The 14,567-nt window shown below is 42.5% G+C and overlaps 1 protein-coding gene across 7 annotated transcripts in view; it reads right to left on the bottom strand.

The window, feature by feature from the left end:
* Positions 1–800: 800 nt before the first annotated feature.
* GRAMD2B (GRAM domain containing 2B) overlaps positions 801–14,567 on the bottom strand; it is a 125,154-nt gene continuing 111,387 nt past the window's right edge. For 4 of the 7 annotated variants that reach the window (XM_066382119.1, XM_066382120.1, XM_066382125.1 and 1 more), the window contains 6 exons: positions 12,020–12,131; positions 10,635–10,757; positions 9,912–9,999; positions 8,923–9,027; positions 5,607–5,700; positions 801–1,778 (listed from right to left, as the gene is read on the bottom strand). In XM_066382119.1, the coding sequence (XP_066238216.1) occupies positions 1,737–1,778; positions 5,607–5,700; positions 8,923–9,027; positions 9,912–9,999; positions 10,635–10,757; positions 12,020–12,131 (564 nt within the window). In that variant the 3' untranslated portion in view covers positions 801–1,736. Of the gene's footprint in view, positions 1,779–1,800; positions 1,975–5,606; positions 5,701–8,922; positions 9,028–9,911; positions 10,000–10,634; positions 10,758–12,019; positions 12,132–14,567 lie in introns of those variants that run through there. The other 3 variants (XM_066382122.1, XM_066382121.1, XM_066382124.1) reach the window with 3 other exon arrangements.

Raw genomic sequence — 14,567 nt, 5'->3', positions numbered from 1 at the left:
ATAGCAGACTATTAAATCAGTAAAATTTGAACCTGTTAAAAGTCTCTTCATACAGTTGTAAAATTTCTTTCCAGATGTGGCTGACCACCTCAATTCTTTAACTTTTGACTGTAAAAAGCATTGACATAGAACTTTTATAAAACTGGAATGTCAGACATGAAAACATTTTTTAAAATAATGAATGTGGTACCTGTTATGAGAGTATACTATCAATACTTATGTGACAGCAATATACATACTTAGAGACATTATCACATTTAATCCTCACAGTGACTTTTTGTTGGTCCTTTTAGCTTCATCAATGAAATGGCCAAATATCTGTTTAAGGTCACACAACTCATAAAATGTGAACTCAGGAATCAAGTATTAGTTTTCTGATTTCAAAATTCATTCTTTCCCTTATATTATTTCAACCCGACTGAAATAAGTTTTGAGTGTGTAAATGAATACTCATGAGAAATGAAATAAGGGTGAGCTGGAAGTAGTAGAGAGAAAGCAAGAAGCAGTTAAAAAGCATATTGTCTTAGTAAAGAGAATTTAGAAATAGAACACAGTGTTAGCAGGGTATTTTAACCAATGAGTATTTATTAAAAGCCGGGGTGCACCAGGCACAATTCTTGTCCAGTAGGCTAACAGATACAAATGATGTAACCAATTCACTTAGTAGCTTATCTGATTAAACAAAATACATTTCATAGAAATGATTATAAAATGCATTGCAGATAGAAACGGAATATCTTTTATATTACCGATCTTACAGTACCTAAATAATTATTAATAAAAACCAGGCAACCCATATGGTAAATAAAAGTTAGCAAACCACCAGTTATTACTTTATTTTAGTCAGCAAAAGAAAAAAAGCATGCTATCATCATGCTGAAATGGGTTTCAGCATTCCATACAGACATCCTTTTACAAAAGGAACACAGTCCACCTGTACTCTTAAAAATTCAGTGTCTTTCCTCCTGGCTCAAATTACATTCTACTTTTTGGCTTAAAGATTAGTTGTGGTGTCAAAGTAAGTTTATTTAGTACTTAAGTCCCATGTCTCAGATTCTCGACCTGGGGTACGTGAGAATCAGTCCAATGAAATATTAGAGGAACAAAACAAAACTTAAATGGGATGGTTTATCTGCTTTGCCCAATATTCTAGCCAGTATTCAATGGAGAAGTTCAGATACACAGTTGATAAACCAGAACATAACAGTAGAAGGGTTTGGAAAAAGACAAAATGCTGGTGTTATTTCTTTGAAGCATGTTTGTCCATGAGAGCTCTATTGCATGTTGGAGAGTTATGGCTAATTCTTTAAAGGACCATATCAGGTTTGTTGGCACATGATATATCCCTTAGTTTGAAGGCTGGTGTGGAAAGGACTGAAAAGGCATGTTGTGGAGTGTGTTTGCTGACACAGTCTTGACGGCCACTGAACCACAGTCATCCAGGAGAGTGTGCACCAGGTCCTTCCTGAGACCTCCTGAGATAGGTCTGCTTTCTTCAGGCAACAGCCCTGGAAACTTCCATAGAAGGTCAAGGTCAACTTTTATTGCACAGGAACCAAAATTATTCCCCCTCCCCCCTTTTCCTGAGCTGGAGACCTCCTAGTGCAAACATGGCTGGGGATGCCTCTCTGCTCGCTCCTCTGGCCAGCAGGGAGCGCTCCACCAGGACGCCTCCGAGAAGCACCTTCTTCAAAGGGAAGCACGAGGTATCATGTTGGCCCAAGCAATCTGGTCAGTCAGTCACCATTCTCAAGTAACTTTTGTAAGTTGTTCTGTATCTTGAAATAACAACAGAGAAGCTCCTGTTATTAAACGGAATGGAGTCTATTAAGAGCATATTTGCTATGGCCTAAATAATGCTTGAGCTTGTTCAAAAGAGCTCCACCTGGGTTAAATTTGGATCAGGCAAACACATGCCTTTTACTGGAATAGAGTTCTGTTTAACAGTCCACTTTGAGATGAAAAGAGCGAGGGCTGGAAAGGAAAGAGTGGCACAAAGATGAGAATGCTAGTAGAGACCGAGAGAGATCAGCTAGTTTAAATCGGGGCAGTCAACCTTTTTATACCTACCGCCCACTTCTGTATTTCTGTTAGTAGTAAAATTTTCTAACTGCCCACTGGTTCCACAGTAATGGTGATTTATAAGGTAGGGAAGTAACTTTACTTTATAAAATTTATAAAGCAGAGTTACAGCAAGTTAAAGCATATAATAATTAATTACTTACCAAGTACTTTATGTCGGATTTTCGCTAAGTTTGGCAGAATAAATCTTTATAAAACAACTTACTATAGTTAAATCTATCTTTTTATTTATACTTTGGTTGCTCTGCTACCGCCCACCATGAAAGCTGGAACGCCCGCTAGTGGGCGGTAGGGACCAGGTTGACTACCACTGGTTTAAATCTAACAAACACCACATAATAATGTATAACACCACTATTCGAGAGCATACAACATTTCTCAGAAGACTGACTTTCATAGGGACAGGGATCATGCCCTATCTTTGGATCTCAAGACTAGAGTACAGTGCTGGGCAGGAAAAATGCACTCAGTAAGTGTGTGAACTTGAAAGGGTTCAGAGCAAGGAATTCTCATCAACCTGTACTGTGATGGGCACAAGGAACCCCGGGACCAGAAGGAAGAGGATGAATTCTTCTGTAAGAAGAGTCTGTGATGTCCTTTAGGCTACACAGGGCACGTGAAGAGGAAGAGCTGGTCTGTGCCAGGAACTCCGTGCACGCTCGCCCTGAGCACACACCGCCACCGTCATACAGGGGCAGGCATGACACCAAAACTGAGGTCCAGAGGGGCCTGGAACAAGCCCAGTGACTCAGAGAGTAAATGGTAGAGCAGAGATAAGAGAGGCCCACCTCCAAAATTTATGCTCCTCCTTCTGTACTGCTCCACCATAAATGCCATTGTCAGTACTAATAAGTGTTTACTTCTTTACTCATAAAAGGCATTGCCTTCACCCTCCACATTCCTACTTCATGTCTTCCCTGCTATCTCACAGGACCAACGATAAAAGCAGGAGTGGGAAGGAAGAAGAAGAAATGAACCCAAGGATGGATATCCAAAACATCCAAAACATACCTACGAAGACAAAACACCCAAAAGTACAACAAAGGAGCTAGATGGGCAACGTATAGAACAAAATCCAAGTGGACAATAAAATATATATAGAAAGATGTTCACCTGCAGTAGTAATCAGGAAAATGCAAATAAAAATCATAATGAGACCTGATTTCCCACCGTTAGCCTGGGAGGAGGGGGGTGAATGGTAAGCCTTAGTCACTAAGGTGGCGCCAATGGGAAGAGCATCTGAGGAGACCTTTGAAGGCAGATTGCATAGGACTTTCCAGCTAATGAGTTAAATCAATGGCAAGTGAAAAAGAGGAGGGAGTTAAAAATCATTCTTAGATTTCCCTGAAAGGGCTGGGATGCCGTGAACGGAAATCAGGAAGTTCCAGGCAGGGCAGACCCGGAGGCTTGGATAAGAGCAGTCCCTGCAGGAGAGGAGGAAGGAATTGCAGGGGTAAGCCACATGGCTGAGAAGGCTCCCCTGCTCCAGCCGACTGGAGCTGCGTTTCACCACCGGGCTGTGCCACACTACTTGCCTGACTGCCTCTGGCTGGAGGGGGCAGAGCAATCAAAAAGAACATGGGCGTGTCCTCGTAACTTTTTCTGCTTTAAGTCATCTGTGCCATTTATAACTTTTCAGAATGTCAACATATGCATTCTGACCCTAAATGCACTTTTGACTGCTTCTGCTTTGGGACAAAGGCTTCTGCTGACACTAAGGGCCTCTTAGCTGAGTAGCCGGGCTCTGTCCGAAGCTGTGCACAAGACGTAACCAGCTGTCCACTCTTGTGAACAAGCCCTCCTGTTTTTCTGTCCTTCATTCCAGAACGTGGTGTCCTAGCCAGGCCCGGCAGGAGACCAGGGAGAAACACAGGAGGGGCCGCGGGGTTCCGTGTGCTTCCGGCCTGAGGACACCGGAGCGTACCAGAGTAAGCGACCGGAAACTGAAAACCACCTGTCCCCTTGCTCAGCATGGGAGCCAAACATTGGTCAACAGATCATTACAGAAAAAAAAATTCCCTCCCCTTCTCAGCAACTAACATTTTAGAAAGAAAAACACTTCTGGTTGCTACCTCATACCTTCTCTAGGTTCGTTTTGGAGTTAAAAAAAAGTTTCAAGTCAGCCCATAGATTTAATGACTCAATAGGACTTAATCTGGCATGCCCTGGTTTACAACAGAAGCTTGGAAACCGCCTTTGCTCTCAACACTTCAGTGGTTAAAGGCTACATAACATTTAGTAGAGCAAAACAAACAGTTGATTCACTTGAAGTTCATGTTTCTTCGCACATAAGCATAGCTGTGCTATGATGGGGAGCTACCGGGGAGTCGGCGGGTTGGAACTGAACACAACTCTAACCCTTTCTTTAAGGATTAGAGAAAAAACAAAGTTTTAGACTTGAAGAGGTGAACATGTTGAAAGGAGAAAGAACTGTTAATTAGGTTTAACTCTGGAATATTTCTGGTGTGCTCACCTTTTTCTCCTGTTCCCTCTCCTACTGAGTTCTAAGGCTTGCCCCAAGCCTGAGGGCAGACTTGCCCTAAAGTTGTCCTACAGAAAGATGCCTCCGGAGGTAAAGGTACATCAGTGGCCTTCTCAGCAAGGGACTCAGGTTGCACTCTGAGGGCCAGTAACAGAGGGCTTCCGAGCACAACTGTGACGCCACTCAGACCTGCTTTCAAATTCCAGGTCTGCCTACTTTCTAGATGTGTCTCCTTGAGCACGATCCTAGAAACTTGGACTCTTCCTTCTCAGATAGGACTGGTGACACCCGTCTCCCAGGGTTACAACAGGGAAGGAATGCAGTGTTTTATGTATGGCAACCACCGGCCTGGGTGGAGGCGGGGCTGCGCGCTCTGGCTGGGACTCCCTGCCACATCCCTCCCCTGAGCCCCGTGTCACGGGTCACTTGCCGCTGTATGGCACACAGAAATATTTCTAATCCAGGAGGAAAACCGGAAGATAGACAAACAAGGAAAATGAGATAGAAACCTATGTCTTGGTGGAAAGAAAAAAAAAAACCAAACCAGTCTTTCACATTTACCATGTGATCCCCTGGCTCGGTTTGGTCATTTAGACTGCCTGCTGCACACCAGCAGTGCTTTTTTTATTTTTTTACAGAGACAGAGGATATCAGAGAGAGGGATAGATAGGGACAGACAGACAGGTACGAAGAGAGATGAGAAGCATCAATCATCAGTTTTTCGTTGCGACACCTTAGTTCATTGATTGCTTTCTCGAAATATGTGCCTTGACTGCGGGCCTTCAGCAGACCGAGTAACCCCTTGCTCAAGCCAGCGACCTTGGGTCCAAGCTGGTGAGCTTTGCAGAAACCAGATGAGCCCACGTTCAAGCTGGCGACTTCGGGGTCTCGAACCTGGGTCTTCCGCATCCCAGTCTGATGCTCTATCCACTGCGCCACCGCCTGGTCAGGCCCAGCAGTGCTTTAATGAGTAACCGGTGATGTATGGCAAGCGACAGGCACTACCGCGACCTCCCCCAACACAGGAAAAAAAATCGGTCACCTTTTCTAGTTTCATTATGTTAGCCGTAAGCTCGCGGCAGAGGACCTCCATATTTAACTGTGCCTGTGACCCCAGGCCAGGGGGTGCTGCCTGTCTGTAGGAACAAGGAGAAGAGTTACCATGGGCGGGAGCGGCACAGGAAGAGGTGGAATAAACACATTTGAAATGCATTTGAACAGGAAACCAGGTTGTAGGAGAAGAGAGTGAGCCTTTGATTTGTTAACATCAGAAAGGCCCTGTGGCGATCCAGGACTCCCAGACTGGATGTGTGGGGACTGATTCTCAATAGTTGGCTGGACATCTTGTAAGCTGCCTTTGTTGGACCGGCTGTGTTGTGCCTTGGCTTCCAAACAAAAACCAGATGATTATTTTCAAGCACATGATTTCCTAAACCCCTTTAATTAGCCCTCAATGTCTTCTCTATCCCCAGTACAGCATAAATTTGCAAGAAGCATTGCTCTTAGTCATGCATGTATTTTTTGTGGGAGCAAGTACGCTTTCCACAAGAACTTTCAGAGTGTTTGGGAATGTCTTTTAATGAATTTCTGCTGAAGTGTGAGACCTTTGTGACTTGCCGTACTCTTGTCTTACAAGCTGTCAGATGTATTCATTATGTACTATTAGACTATTTATGGCATGGATTCTTTCTTACTCTGGGGCCCACTAGCATCCTATACCAGCTAAAACTGTAGGAAACTTAGAGATGTGTGTGTGTGTATATGTATATATATATTTATATATTAACTGGAGAGATGGTCTAAAGCTGTTTATCAGATATTCACGTTAAGGCTAAGAACCCTGGTTTGTATCTTCTCTGTATTTGTTGGTTGGGATTATTTGTAACTGTTAAGTTTTTAGGTGGTAATGACTGTCTGACTTATTTTATGTATGATCCATTTTTAAGATACAGGCATGTGGTAAATTACTGGTGATTACCTAAATATTAACAAAGCTATCAGATGTTTTTCTATTTACTAGCACTGAAACAGTTTTTTAAAAATCGTTGATCCATACTGTCAAAATCTTAGAACCCAACAAGGAAACTGAATCTACATCTTTCAGTTTCTACACGAAGGATCTGAGACCCAGAGTACTGATTATGAACATGACATTCTGACAATCTGTAGGCTGTAACTGTAATAACAAGCTGGTACAAAGTACGGATTCAAAAGGATCGCTCTGCAGCACCTGAACAATCAGAGTCGGTGTGCGGAGTCAGACCTGGGCAGTGTGGCTGGATTAATTACCTGGACAAAGTAAGGTACTGGGGAGGCTCAGCTCCTGTAAAAGTACTTTATTAACAGACTTTCTATCATGGGTGTTCCCTGATCGTATGTCATATATGACCTTTATAACTTTTCCTTTAAATGTTTATTTTTCAGACTGCATCTCTTTCTGAGTTGATTATTCAAACAGTAAAATAAATATTTCATTTGCCTTTGTTAGCGAAATTTCCCTGTCATCACCACCAAGTTAATGGAATAACAGAACATGGTGTACATTTTCCTAAAATAATCAAACCCTTATATGACCGTGAACAGAATAGTCTGCAATAATCCAAAGTCACCTCCTAACTCTAAGTGTATTAACATTTTGAACAAAGCCCTGGCTCGTTGGCTCAGTGGTAGAGCATAGGCCCAGTGTATGGAAGTCCTGGATTTTATTTTGGCCAGGGCGCACAGGAGAAGCACCCATATGTTTCTCCACCCCTGCCCATCTCCTCCTTCCCCCCCCCCTCGTCCCTCCCCGGAGCCACGGCCTGAATGGTTCAAGCAGGTTGGCCCTGGGTGCTGAGGAAGCCTATGGTCTTTGAAGTCATATGGACCTGCATTTGAATCCTGATTCTACTTCAAACTGTAAGACATTAAGCTGATTATTTCTGAGTGTCAGTTACCTCATCTGTAAAACGGGAATAATAGTTGCCTTATAAAGGCATACAGAGAGAGATAGAGAGAAAAATTGTAGTTATGCGTATATGTATTCATTCTAGTTGAGTTGCCAGCACATGGTATGTACTCTGTAAAGGAATAACTCTATGTTTAAAACTTGTGCTAAAAGTATATTTTCTAACAGAATAATTTATTTCTATTTCTCTTTTTAGGCAGGGTGTCAAAATCCTCATGGGACTGGGTTTAAGGAAAAGGGCTCTATGTCTGAATAGGTTTAATTAGCTTAGGCATGTAAAAATGGCAGAGATGAAAAGATTTCAGATGGGGGAAAGGGAGGGGGAGAGAGAGAGAGGCATCAACTCGTTACTCCCAGTGGTTATGTCATTTAGTTGTGCACTTATTGGTTGCTTCTCTTATCTGCCCTAACTGGGGTTTGAACCGATGACCTCAGTGAGTAAGGACAACTCTGTCCACTGAGTCACCCAGCCAGGGCCTAACCTACTCTTTGTTTTTTCCTTTTTAAATCAGTTTGTGGTATAATATACATAAAATAAAATTTACCATTTTAACCATTAAAAAGATTTATACAGGCACAGTCCACTAATTACTAGTCACATGAGTCTTTATAGTGGTCAAGGGCTTTGCAAGTAAATGTGCTAACATAAAGAGTTACAGATGAAGGCCCTGGCCGGTTGGCTCAGTGGTAGAGCATCGGCCTGGCGTGTGGAAGTCCCGGGTTCGATTCCCGGCCAGGGCACACAGGAGAAGCACCCATCTGCTTCTCCATCCCTCCCCCTCCTTCCTCTCTGTCTCTCTCTTCCCCTCCCGCAGCTGAGGCTCCATTAGAGCAAAAGATGGCCCGGGCGCTGGGGATGGCTCCATGGCCCCTGCCTCAGGCGCTAGACTGGCTCTGGTCACAACAGAGCGATGCCCCGGATGGGCAGAGCATCGCCCCCTGGTGGGCATGCCGGATGGATCCCGGTCGGGCGCATGCGGGAATCTGTCTGACTGCTTCCCTATTTCCAGCTTCAGAAAAAATACAAAAAAAAAAAAAAAAAAGGAGTTACAGATGAAGAAATGCACTGAGGCACTCAAATTGCTTTTCTCCTAGGAATGTCTTGATTCTGTCAGTTCACTGAGATAAACTTTGATATTTCAATAAATGGACCAAGGTCACAACTGAGTCTTAGAGGAACAGAATGAGATGATATAAAATTAGGCTTGCTTCTGGCCTTATCCCTGGCAACACTATAGCAATTCAAGAACCTGCACAATCAGGTGGTTCATTTCTAGGACCTTCCCTGCCTCTTTGCTTCCCATAAATGTATCCTTAATTAATATGTGCTATGAAGGTTGCTAAGTGCAGCTCCAACAGTATTCTCATCTGAAGTGCAAGCAGATGACAGCATAGGAGGGAAGTGTCTTACTCAGTATGATGGGTGTCCACAACGGAGGTTAGGGACCCCAGCCGCTCCTCCAGTGTATTAATTCTGTATCTCATGTAGAAGGTCGAGATGATTAGTGCACAGACGCTGGAAAGGGATAAGAGAGAAATCTCAGTGGTCAATGGCCAAGCCACGATGTTCGTAAAACTCAGAGCCAATGTCTAGTCAAGGCAAGGTATTTTCTAAAACACCTTGGCCAAAGAGACTTTGAAAAGACCTTTATTCAACAGGCTGATCCTTGTCATAACACTTCAGAGCTAGAAGGGGATTTTAAACCTTTAGCCCAAGTTCCTCAATTTACAAGAAATTCAAATAGGCTCTCTGCAGGCCACACCCCAGGAAGATCACCACACCAGTCCTCTTCCTCCTTCCCTGTGGAGCCTCACCAGAAGTGCCCGGCCTGTCCTGTTCATTGTGACTCACAAATTCCCGCTTAATCTGGAAACCAAACTGGGCATATCTGCCTTGGTCGTGATGGAACAGCCTAGAACTGGGTCAGGCTATTTTCAGAACAACAACTGATTACAAGACTGGGAGCTGAGGGGGAAGTTAAAAAAGTCAATGCCTAAGTATTCACTAAAGGGGATGACATTTTAAAGTTGCTTTGGCCTCTGTCCAGAGAACATGGGTTGGGTGGAAAATAAACAACAGGGACAAAGATGCTTCGTTCTAATCTTCCAACTAATAGTATCCACTTGGAGCGTGGTCCTCAGCTGATCTGGACGATTGTTTTGCTTTTCATTCCTCCCTTCTCACTATTTAAATGAGAAGGGGGTGGATGGGAAAATGTGGCCTAAACCTAAGGAAAACAAATGTTGACGAAGGAGACAAAAATTGCTGAAGAAAAGATCTGGGTCACATTAGACACAGCTGAGGTTTACAGTGGCTCTTGGCCACATGAAAAGATTATTCCTTTAAAGAACCGAATCACTGTCTTAAGTCCCTTTTAGTAAATTCATTCGTTCACTTACGCAATTGCGTAGAATATAAGAATATGGCGGAGAGTCGGACATTTCTGAGACTTTACTTTGTGTAAGAGTCCAATGGTTTCTGACTGACCTGTTGGTAGAAATGAAAGTGATCGTTTTAAAACTCCTTTGTCCAGCAATATTGCTAAGGGGAAGAGGCACTTGACAAAGGTAATTATTCCTAATAGAAATCATAGAAAATAGTAACTGAAGTCTTCCAGGTGTCATTTTAACTAGTAGTAACAATTCCCTCTGAACGTTTCATTCAACCCATATTTACTGAGAGACTTCTATGTGTCAAGCATTGTGTTGGAGTGAATGGTGAACCATATAGATACCACCATAGTTCTTATACCAGTATAACTGGTAACTGGTTATTAGAATAATTAGAAAATAAGAAATAATTTAGTAACTTGATTTTTAACAGCATTTTTTGAGTCACAGTCTCAAAGTATTCAAAATAATGGTGGTGCCGCCACGCAGGCTATTCTCCTGTATATCCTCTGTAGTAAAGCAGAGGGCCGGGGGATGTGTGATGAATGAATAAATATATAAACATGCAAAGACCTACAACAGGAACGGAGGGGAGGAAATATGAAAGGCAGTCATACAATGAAATATGTGGGCCCTTTAAAAGTTACAAACATACACGCATCCAAAAAATAATAATAATAAAGAAGTTACAAGCACATGCCCTCCACCTGCAGCCCCCAATCTGTTCCTTACCATGTGTGGGGAGACTCTTGGTTTTTCCTTCAGGTACTCTGTTCACATGGGCATCGGCCCTAGTTGGTTTTGCTTCTCCCTTGGAGACATCTAGAACTGTCTGGGATTCTGTCACACGGAAATCTATCATACCAAAATGGGGCTGGGTAAGTTTTCTCCCCAAAACATTTAAAATGTAGTATCAACCACAAAAGTAAATCAAGCGCCTGACCAGGTGGTGGCACAGTGGATAGAGCATCAGACTGGGATGCCGAGGACCCAGGTTCGAGACCCCGAGGTTGCCAGCTTGAACGTGGGCTCATCTGGTTTGAGCAAAAGCTCACCAACTTGAACCCAAGGTTGCTGGCTCAAGCAAAGGGTTACTCGGTCTGCTGAAGGCCCATGGTCAAGGCACATATGAGAAAGCAATCAATGAACAACTAAGGTGTCGCAATGCGCAACGAAAAACTAATGATTGATGCTTCTCATCTCTCCATTCCTGTCTGTCTGTCCCTGTCTATCCCTCTCTCTGACTCTCTGTCTCTGTTAAAAATAAATAAATTAATTTAAAAAAAAAAGTAAATCAAGCTCTTCATGTGCTTGATAATGGCCAAGGACATAAATGGATCTTCTCATAAACTGGTTGAGTGGCTAGGGATTAAAATCTAATGATCAAGCAAATACGTAATGAAATAATATAAAGCAGGGGTCAGGAACCTATGGCTCACGAGCCAGATGTGGCTCTTTTGATGGCTGCATCTGGCTCGCAGACAAATCTTTAATAAAAAAATAACAACATTAAAAATATAAAACATTCTCATGTATTACAATCCATTCATTTCCTACCACTCATGTTCAGGGTTGCGGGTGGCTGGAGCCAATCACAGCTGTCCTCCGGGACAACACCAAATTTTTATTGGATAAATAAAATTTTATTGGATAATTTTTATTGCATAACGTACACGGGTCATTGTATGGCTCTCACGGAATTACATTTTAAAACATGTGGCGTTCATGGCTCTCTCAGCCAAAAAGGCTCCTGACCCCTGATATAAAGACAAGTCTGTCTTTACCTCACTGACTCATGGAGATGGTTGAGCTATAATAATTACTAGTATTATTAAAAGAGGGAAGGAAACATATGTTTCTCTCAATCAACCTAATATTATGTTGATTTAAGAGACATTTATTAAATATGTATACATGGAAATGGACTTTTACCACATAGGCAATCCCGTTTCTTGGAAGTTTTCAAACTATCTTTTCTCCAGATTCCCTTTCCAATTTTTAACCAGGAAGACAAGGGCTGTTTGTTGTTGTTGGTTTTGTTTTTTGTTTTTAAAGGGTGGGATGAAGATGTTTTGGGGAGAATTACATTTTAGTCAAGATAGAAAAATTTCCCAGACCTCTCGAGTTCTCAGATTCGGGCGTCTGAGAACCGGAACTGCTGTATCCTTCCATGTCTTGCCTTCTTTGTTGAACCACTCCATCCAGATCTGAGAATTCATCATTGAAATCCTGAAGGGAAATAATGAAATGAAGAGAGGCCAATTCTCCTTATTAAAGAAGCAGGTCCTTGTAACCCCCAGCCTTTTCATTTAGACCTGACCTATAAAATATGGAAAAGAAGGAAGGATTCCCCCCCCCCCCCAAATCACTGAATATCTGGTTACTGACACTGAGATTGTTCCGGTCAGTTAAAATTCAATCAACAAACAGTGGCTGACTTATTTGAAACAATAAATGTCTAGAAAAGAAAAAAATGGAATGCTGATGATTAAAAAGCTTCCAGGGTAAAGCTTCAGATGCCTTGGTTAGCTCTTGGTAATGAGAAAGAATGACTGAAATAGACATATATAGAAGAAAAAGGGATACAGAAAGATCTAAATGCCTGTTCGAATATGTGGACACTGAGAAAGGTATTCTTTGATTCTAGTTTTAAAAAAGGCATTGGAGGCCCTGGCCAGTTTGCTCAGTGGTAGAGCGTCAGCCCAGCATGTGTATGTCCTAAGTTCGATTCCCGGTCAGGGTACATAGGAGAAGCACCCATCTGCTTCTCCACCCTTCCCTCCCTCCTTTCTCTCTGTCTCTCTCTTCCCCTCCAGTAGTCAAGGCTCCATTGGAGCAAAGTTGGCCCCAAGTGCTGAGGATGGCTGCATGGCCTCCACATCAGGTGCTAGAATGGCTCCAGTTGTAATGGAGCAATGCCCCAGATGGGCAGAGCACCGCCCCCTAGTGGGCTTGCCAGGTGGATCCTGATCGGGCGCTTGCGGCAGTCTGTCTGCCTCCCCGCTTCTCACTTCAAAAAATACAAAGAAAAAAAAAGGCATTGGTAACTGACAAGGGAAAATGGCTTTAACAAATTAGACTCTGAAAGGAAAATTTTAGCTTTTCAAAACAGGCTCAGGATGATAGAGGAGCGAGGAGTAGGGGAAAGAGCAGAAATGTTTTACTCTGTATCCCATTCATTCCCCCAAAGTGTTTAAGAACTAAAGAGACAAGAACGGCCAATAAAACATCCCAGTGAAGGTACAGTTGGGCTGAGCTCTCCACAATTTAGTGAGCTGTCAGATGAAGAAGGGATTCATCTTATAAGCAAATTACCAACTTTTCACTTTCAACTAGCTATCTTCTGGTCATTTCAACATTCACTTCAATTTCACATAAGATTTTTAGAGGGATAGAAAATTGAAAAATAGTTCAAGTCTCTTCAATTTAATAATGATTTATTGAATGCCTATCATGTGTCAGACAGTATGCAAAGCTCCTTACACACACAACTGCACCTGACATTCACACCCACATTGTGAGGCTGGCATTTTACTAGATGAAGAAACCAAATGAGAGCAGTTAAAGAGCTTGTCTGATGGCATAGCTCAGCTGGGTGGAACCCAGATTAAACCATGCGTGTTGGGTTCCAAATCATATGTGTTTAATTGTCTACTGGACTCCTTCTCACTATTTTTTAAAGGTTTTTTAAAAAATGTTTTTATAAAAAAATCAAGATAACAGTCAGCATTTTAATTGGACAATTTAGTCATTTTTAGAGTATTCACAATGTTGGACAACCATTGCTACTATCTTATTTCAGAACATTTCTTTCACTCCTAAAATAGAGAAACCTTTATCCATTAGCAGTCACTCCCAACTTTTCCTTCTCCCACAGTCTTTGGCAACCACTGATCTACATTCTGTCGTATGGATTTGCCTGTGTGGAACATTTTGTATAATCTGAATCATATAATATTGTGGCCTTTGTGTCTGGCTTTTTCAATTAGCACAGTGTTTTCAAGGTTCATCAATGTTGCAGTGTGTACCAGCAATTCTTCATTCCTTTTTAGGGACATAATATTCCACTGCATGGGGAGATTACATTTTATTTATCCATTCATCAGTTGATGGACATTAGTGTTGTTTCTACCTTTTTAGCTATTATGAATAATAGCTATGATCTTTTTTTCCTTTTTTTGAGAGGGAGGGAGAGAGATGACAAGCATCAACTCGTAGTTGTGTCATTTTAGTTGTTCATTGATTGCTTCTCAAATGTGCCTTGACCTGGGGGGCTCAAGCTGAGCCAGTGACCCCTTGCTCAAGCCAATGACCTTGGGCTTCAAGTCAGTGACCTTTGTGCTCAAGCCAGGTGAGCCGATGCTCATGCCAGTGACTTCAAGTTTTCAAACCTGGGACCCAGTGTTCCAGGTTGATGCTCTATGCACTGCACCACCACTGGTCCAATAGCTATGACCATTCTTGTTCAAGTTTTGTGTGAACATATTTTCAATCCCACTACTTTTTAACACCTCTCAAAAAAGATTTGTTGAGCCTGACCAGATGGCGGCGCAGTGGATAGAGCGTTGGACTGGGATGCGGAAGACCCAGGTTCAAGACCCCAAGGTTGCCAGCTTGAGTGCAGGCTCATCTGTTTTGAGCAAAGCTCACCAGCTTGGACCCAAG

The sequence above is a fragment of the Saccopteryx leptura genome, chromosome 4, assembly GCF_036850995.1.
Source record: "Saccopteryx leptura isolate mSacLep1 chromosome 4, mSacLep1_pri_phased_curated, whole genome shotgun sequence".
In the NCBI taxonomy this organism is placed as follows: domain Eukaryota; kingdom Metazoa; phylum Chordata; class Mammalia; order Chiroptera; family Emballonuridae; genus Saccopteryx; species Saccopteryx leptura.
This window is presented reverse-complemented; position numbering and strand designations above follow the sequence as displayed.